Source organism: Prenolepis imparis, unplaced genomic scaffold (assembly GCF_030444845.1).
Source record: "Prenolepis imparis isolate NDT839.2.m4 unplaced genomic scaffold, iyPreImpa1.0 SCAF_8, whole genome shotgun sequence".
In the NCBI taxonomy this organism is placed as follows: Eukaryota; Metazoa; Arthropoda; class Insecta; order Hymenoptera; family Formicidae; genus Prenolepis; species Prenolepis imparis.
In genome coordinates, this window is record NW_028141166.1 from 3,522,074 (window position 1) to 3,530,490 (window position 8,417).

The 8,417-nt window shown below is 25.5% G+C and overlaps 1 protein-coding gene across 1 annotated transcript; it reads right to left on the reverse strand.

Annotated features, from left to right (window-relative positions):
* Positions 1-1,669: 1,669 nt before the first annotated feature.
* On the reverse strand, positions 1,670-4,682 carry LOC145939991 (uncharacterized). Its single transcript, XM_083044727.1, has 4 exons — positions 4,617-4,682; positions 2,857-2,979; positions 2,368-2,671; positions 1,670-2,261 (listed from the first exon to the last, which is right to left on the reverse strand). Exons 1-4 carry the CDS (start codon positions 4,665-4,667, stop codon positions 2,098-2,100), a joined length of 642 nt encoding a protein of 213 aa, XP_082900853.1. The 5' UTR covers positions 4,668-4,682; the 3' UTR covers positions 1,670-2,097.
* Positions 4,683-8,417: the final 3,735 nt, after the last annotated feature.

Here is an 8,417-nt window from a genome sequence, read left to right on the forward strand (position 1 = left end):
AATATCATTTGGAGTACAATATGTTTTTTGATATCGAAAGCGTTCAATTTGGCATGTGTTGTGCCATCCAATTATGACACCGACAAGATTTTTATATATATTTTCTTGCTTAAATTTATGCTATATATTTTGATTTGTTATTATACAGTGTTTTATTACGACACACTAATATCTTATGATGCATGTATACTATCTACGTTTATATACATATCATACATATTATCTATTTTTTATACTAATAATAATATAAAATATTTCACGCACGTTAATGTTTCTCTTTTAATTAAAATATAAATTTTCGTAAAATAATTACTTTCTGTGTTTTCGAGTTTGCTTTTGAATTACACAAAACACGAAATCACCTTATTAACAGTTTTATTATTATTCTCACATTTTGCATGCAGTTATCGATAATATATAGCGAAAAAATGATTTTTATATTTTTTTTATATAGAAATTTGAAGATTTTATAAATCTTTTAAATCAGAACCGATTTTCTATCATCTTATAGCTTTTAGCTATAAATTAAAAAATTTACGCGATTTTAATGAAAAAGGTTGAATAAGTCATGTTTGAAACAACGTAGTATTTACAAAATTGTTGCAATTTTTGAAAAGATTAGGTACAAATTAATTTAAAAATTTCTTAAATTTTATTCATAAATTTTTTAAATACCAGGATATTATTTCATATTTAAATGCCAGGATATCATTCGCCAGGTTTTTGCAAAATTCCTTTTTATAACAATCAAATAAAATAATAAAAATGTCCACATAAAAACTTACCTCTGACCAAACTTTTTCTTCTGGAGATTGCAATCGTCGGTTATGCAACGAAATTTCTTACACGTGGAACTAAAATTTACCATGTCCTCGATGCTGATATTCTCGTTTTCCAGAATTAAAAAAATTGTCTCGATAGGTAAATTCATTATCGTAGTCATTATTATTAAAAAAATATAGCACAATATAAAAAAAGAAACTTGCAGTTTTAATTCTTGACAAATCGGTTGATATTATATGCATTAATTCCGATAGTCTTAGTAGAGAATACGTGGATTACTGCACTATGGTTCGCCATTGTGAGACAACTTTATCACACACATTTTCTTTCTCACACATTCTTACCAGTCTCTCCTTTTCTCCTTCGCACGTTTCACAACGTCCCAGTTGTCCTTAACTTCTACTATTCATACCGACATGATTCGATTATAGAATGTAAAAAATGATAAAATCGAATAACTAAAATAAGAACGTACTTCGTGATTCACATTATATTTTTAATAAATAATTAATCTATATGTTGAAATGCAATGTATAATTGTATGTGAAATGTTTCAGAATTACTTATTGTAAGAGACAAATTTATTTCGTTCGAGGCTTCAATGTATGGTTTATAGAAAATCTAAAAATTATTAAATGTACATGCGTTATTTGTTTATTTCAACATTTACTATTTTCAAAAGGGAAGTTTATTTTACTAGAATAAATATTTTAATATTTTAACATATTCTTACATTTTCTAGAGAAATTTAATGTTTAATCGCAATAATATTAATCAATTATTTTTCATAAATTTCTGAGCGTTCGGTAGTACACCATTTATTGAATTGGTACATTTTATGAAAAAAATAAAAATATAATATAATATAATATTAAATATAGCACACATGCTCACAACGAAAAATTCAGTCAACATCATGAAATAGAGGCAACACTAATTTTCGAAGCTTCAGAGAGATGTTTCATTCCTTCGATTGATCGATCAAGTGAATAATACACAAGTGTGTGTGTGTGTAAATACTTACAAATAATTATAATATCACAATACAATTTTTTTAATAATACATCTTAACTAATACATCCCAAATACTTTAACACATTATCTGTCTCTTTGTCAGAGAATAAACCTCTCTACATATATTTGGTATGTGCATCAATTTAGGATTCCATTCCTCTGCAAGATACAATGGTTTGTCATTGCTTTTCGAGAGATGGGGATCAAATAGATCAATGTTTCTGATTTTCCACCTGGATTTCAACATCGGATCTTCGTCAAAAAGGGCAGAGACGCACAACTTCTGCGCCATTCAAAGTATTATAATTTATTTCTACTTAATATTTCGCGAACGACTGCGGCATCGTTTGGATAATGTTTCTCCAGCATTTGGTTTGGCACATAGTGAGTATCTTTAAATTTACAGAAATAAATTCCTATATCTGAATTATCGATCCATTCCGTGGATACCGAAGTTATAGCGCCTAAAAATATAAAAATATAAATATGCTACGTAATACAAATAATATAAATAAAAATGTCACAGAATATATAAATATAAAGTATGATGAAGCACTTAATAACTCGTACATTGTGGGACATAACACAGGTCATTATAAATTAATAAAACGTAGTATGGTTGCGACTTCCAATCGATGTTATGATTATTCACATATTCTTCTTCAATATCATTTGGAATGCAATATGTTTCTGGATGATCAAAGCGTCCCAACAATTCACTTTGGCATGTGTTGTGCCATCCAATTATGACACCAGCAATATTTTTATGTCCATTATCTTCAATTTTATGCTTATGTGTAACAATCAATCCAACTCCATATTTTAAACTAGGCGATCTTTGGCAAAATGTTTCATTAGCTGGAGTACATATTGACTGAAAAGTTAGTATAGTTGACGTCTCTCCATTATGTAATTTATATAATGTAATAATTTGAATAAAAAATGATTATAATTAGTAAGATATATAATTAAACGTATAATTATTGCATATTAATTTGTTACAAGTAAATAATAAAATGTTTTTAATTCATAATATTTACAATGAGTGAATTGTCTTACCACATCATAGAAATACATTGATGATGATATATATTCTTCTATGTGACGTGGATAAGAGAGACCAAATATGTTGCAACTATGATATGATTTCTCTATTTCCATTGCCGAACTCCACCCTGCAAACTTAAAAAAAATTGTTATTAAACTTTAAATCACTTATGAAATCATAAGTAATGATTTCATGAGTGATTCAAATTCAAATTACAAATGTTTGTGAAAGAAATAAAAAATAGTTTTATATAGATTTGCCTAACTCTATAATCAAAAACTAATGTTTTATATTTATATTATATAGCTTTTGCAATTTATTAAAATCAAGCATATCGTTTTCAATGTTCTGAAAATATTTTACAGTGGGAACATCGCTGATTGTGTCTATCATTTTATGCCAAACGTCGCTACATTAAATGTCGCCTGTACAGTTTTGAAGTTGTAAACATTAGAAAGTAAAAGTCTATCTTTCATTGCTCTTCGATACTTCGAACGCGAAAAAAATGTAAAAAATACATTTTTGTATAGATTTTCGATTTTCAACATAATATAAGATTCGTCGTACGTTCTTTATACTGAATATAATGAGGTACAAAGACAGGTAAACATATATTTTTTTATTTTCTGCACCGAACGACAGGATAGAAATTGCATCAATAAGTTGTTGCATGAATAGTCGAAAAAATAGCCGAAGTCTACATTTATAGATCTTACTGTATATTTGAAACACCGAATAGTGTAAAGCAAACTTTGCTTTAAATGAAAAATCAGAAACCTATGGGGAACTGAATATTTTTAAACTTTGTATCACATAACATTTTATATAGTTTCTTTGATATAATAACTCAATGTCTCTCTCACTCCCTATCACTCTCTCTTTATAATAAATTTATGTTGAAGTAAAGCTTTTCGACTCGATTATATATTTTAAAATCAATAAAATAGTTAAGATAAATCTTATATAATATACAGTTTTTTTTTCATATATAGAATCTATTGTTTCTAAAATATGAAAAATAATTAAAATATAAATTTAAAACTTTAACGAGCGAGTCTATTATCAAATTTATAATTTGGTTATATCAATTTATAAATAATAAATGTGCATCTTCGTAAAAATCGAATCGTAAAAATAGAATTACTGAAACAATTACTTGAGAATATGGAAACTATTGAATATTCTCTTCTATATAAAAAACAAAAAAAAAAACAAGTCATATAATAGCTTTGCATATAAGTCTGCAAATATGCAAATTTTTATATTTTAAATGTGTGCTTGAATCGACATTTGACGAAGGAGAAAACCAGATTGAAAAAAAACAATTTTTTTAAACAACGCTGTGCACACTTTAGCAGATAATAATGTAGAGACTATAATGCATTTTAATAAACAATATAATGTATCTTATGCATGTATTTTGCTTATTTTAAATAGATGCTACGGACAAACGTTATAAATAATGTAAAGTCTATATGATGATATATAATCGAACCCTCATTTTAATATAATTAAAATTTCGTTTTAGTCGCAGTTTGGTAGCATTGAGAATAATTTATTAACATTTTTATTGCAGCCCCTTTTTATAAGTTTTGATACTCAAACTACATAACAAAAATTTTACTAACTGAAACTGAAGTAACAATTAATTTTACATTTAATTTCAATTTTTCGTTCTATATATTTCTGTTTGAGTTGGAAATAATCATTTGTGAACAGTTTGTGAACAGATTGTTAAAATCACCAAAATTGTACATAAATAATTACTTACCAAGTCTGAAAATAATTCAGTCGGATTAATGTTATCTAGTCGACATTCCATTAATCCAAAAATCTTTAAATTATCTTCTGTCCAATCAAACGTGAAACATTCTGCACTTTCTGTACAATTTCTGTATATATAATAAAAAATATGTTTATGTAATATTTATGTTATGTGAAATGTATATGTGTAATGTTCGTTAATTAATCTAATTGGAATTAATTTTTTTTTTTTTTAATGAAAGCAAAGAGAAAATTTATTATTTATTTTAATTGTTTAATATATATTAAATATATATTTTCTTGTCAATATACTAATTAAAATTGTCCTTCTACTTTAGAAAACAATTTTCAATCTAATATCATCTTTAATATTCTTCTTTAATATTACTTAAAATCAGATTATTCTTTTTTTAGAACTATTTATCTTTTTCATCTACAGTCTAAAAGTTTCTCATTTTAAATCTCCAAGTGAAATCCTGATTATACTATTTATAAAAAGTACAAAGTGTAATCTTTTAATTGCTATATTCAAATAAAATTTATAAAATTTTTTACAGAATTCATACAAATTAAAAATTTTAAATTAAAAGTAAGTGAAAGGTATCGATATGGAGAAAAAAAAAATATTATGAAAATAAAATTTAAATAAAATTCACGTAGAATTATCTAAAAAATGAAAATTATTTTTCTATTTATATATTTCTAAAGTTTAGTGACAAAAAATAATTTATCTTTAATTATTTTTATTATTTATAATACGATGTAAAATTTATAATATTAATGATGTTTACAAATCCCACAAATTTTTTTTAAAACTGTATATATGTGAATATTAGCATGGATTTATTTCTGCGTATAATACAAATACCAAAAAAAATTTAGACAATCTTAATGCTAAAATTTTATATATATTACCTGGATAGCCAAACCAAACAAAGATCAGAAGGTATTAAATGGGATGGTATTGAATAATTATGTGTTATTACAAAATGTAAACCCAATCTTTTTGCAACGCAGAAATATATTGCCATCCAAAACACGTGTCGAAAGTATAATTTTATCCCTTTAGTCTGTCGAAGAACAATAAGTGTATAAATATAATAAACCTAATTATAACTTCAATATAATAAAGAATTATAAATAATTATAAAGAAATATAATATTTATATAATAATTAGATACTTAAAAAGTCGCTAGTAAAATTTTAAAATAGGAACGAAGTAAAGTCGACCCAACTAGCCAAAATTATATTTATTTAAAAAACACACAACGTTTCGACCATATGGATGTGGTCCTTATCAAGTGTAATATTCATTAGTAGAGGTGCAGCCAAATTAACGATAACGTCAACTTTTCCATAATATAGTTACAACATAACTGTGACAGTTTTTGACGAATCATCATAACGATAGGATCGTTTTCTCTTTTTCTCTCTTTCAAATGGTTTGACAAAATTGAATTTATGTTATGTTTATTTAAATATGTTGTAACTATATTATGGAAAAGTTGACGTTATCGTTAATTTGGCTGCACCTCTACTAATGAATATTACACTTGATAAGGACCACATCCATATGGTCGAAACGTTGTGTGTTTTTTAAATAAATATAATTTTGGCTAGTTGGGTCGACTTTACTTCGTTCCTATTTTATAATATTTATGTTAGTTTTAATAATTATAATTTATGATAGATAATAAAAAAAACATTATATATAAAAAAAATTACATACCAACGACTTGTAATACGATGTGGTAAATATTTCATTTGGTTCCATCCACGATTCATAGGAATCCAAACTTGCAATAATTTCATCCAGTACACGCTTAATCGACCTTGCGTTTCTTTCGTTCCAAAAATTCTTATCAATATAATTATATCTCCAAATTGAAAATTGTTCAGATGATATCGATAATATTGGATGTTGGGGGTATTCATCTTTCAAAAATTTTAATACTTTTTGCACGATTATGTCTATGAATTTATCTACAAGCACGTCAGTAATATATTCGGAATTATACCGTTGTAACGTGACAATTATATCTTCAAAACGCTGTTCTTGTACGGGTTGTTTATTTAATATGTCCGATGCTGTACGATAAATACGACGTTGCAGATATTGAAATATTTTTATGCAATAGAACCTTTCTGTTAAATCGGATTTGCTAAAAATGTACATATTAATTGTTTATTGTGAAATTACTACATTGATCAATTAAAACTACTAATAGTTTTCTAATGATATTTTAAAACACATTTTAAACACAACTAGTAATTTAGTCATACCGTGGGTCTTGTTTAAATATGATTCTAGAAAGTTCATCAAATAACACAAATAAATTTAAAGGGTGCATGTATTCTCGATCACAAACAAAATATTTAATATCATATTGGAGATACACGTCTTTGGGAGCGTAATAATACTTCTCAGACAACTGAGACACGTAATTCCACAATTCTTCTGTACATTTGATACTCTCTTTTAAATCTTCACCATTAGCGTAACAAAATCCCATCTTGTCTGCAACGAATGCCTTCGCAGAAGGCCATCTAAAATTTAAAACACAAAATACTTTAAATAATTTTCGAAAATTCTAAAATGTTAATATACAGTCTGTAAAAAATGTAAAACATTTTGCGCAAAACACTGTTTTAAAATACATATCTACAATTGCACAGAATATATATTTTGATTTGTTTTATATTATACAATGTTTTATTACAAGAAACTGATATTTTATGTTGAATAGTAATGTAATATTTATTATATATATATCATGTAATGTTGTAATTTACTACACCGCGACAAAATATGTAGTTTATATTACACACATTATTATGTATAACGTTTTTTTGTATAACGTTTGCCTAATTTTACAAGTAGGTAGTAATATAAAATATTAATAATTTTTTAGATTTTTATAACATTAAACGATCTAACGAAAAAATCCAGCATCAATCTTCGATAACATAAAGTTTCGTATAAAATTTCAACACGCTGAATAATTATTGACGACATGGTTTTTGTTTATTATGTATGACGTATATATACTATCTATTTTTTCAATTGATAATAATATAAAATATTTTACGCGAGTTGATTTTTCACTTTCAATTAAAATATAAACTCTTTAGTATAAAATAATTACATTCTGAGTTTTCGAGTTTGCTTTTGTGAATTATCCTAACATGAAAAATTACCTCATTGACAGTTATATTATTATTTTTACATCTAGTTATCGATGATATAACAAAAATATTATTTTCATATTTTTTATAGAATTTTTGTAGTTTTCATAAAGCTTATTCGGGACAGATATTTGATCTCACAACTTTTAGCTATAAATTTTTTACACAATATTAATGAGAGAGATTAAAAAAATCGTGTTTTAAAACGACACGATATCTGCAAAAATTTTTCTAATTTTTGAAAAACTAGATATAAATAAATTTTAAAATTTCTTAAATTGCATTCATATTTGGAACTCTTTTAAATGCCAGAATATAATTTCAAATGTTTCAAAAAAACACTTTCTTATTTTTGGCCAGGTTTTTGCAAAGTTCTTTTTTATACAATATGCCGATTAAGTAAAATAACAAAAAAATAAAATACTTACTTCCGATCATACGTTTTCTTCCAGAAATTATAATCGATTAAGCACTGAAATCTCGTGCACGTGTTACTAAAATTTTCAACGTCCTTTAAGCTAATATTCTCCTTTTCCAGAATTGTGAAAATAATCTCATTAGGCAAATCCTCTATCGTAACCATTATTTAATCGAGAAAATATATGACACAATATAAAAACA

Bases quoted from the DNA above. Each gene is read 5' to 3' on its own strand.
- LOC145939991 (XM_083044727.1), bottom strand. From the start codon at position 4,667: ATGGAATGTCGACTAGATAACATTAATCCGACTGAATTATTTTCAGAC. The intron at 2,672-2,856 runs GTAAGACAATTC...CTAACTTTTCAG, and splicing joins CAATGTATTTCTATGATGTG to TCAATATGTACTCCAGCTAA. The intron at 2,262-2,367 runs GTACGAGTTATT...TTATATTTTTAG, and splicing joins CCTGTGTTATGTCCCACAAT to GCGCTATAACTTCGGTATCC.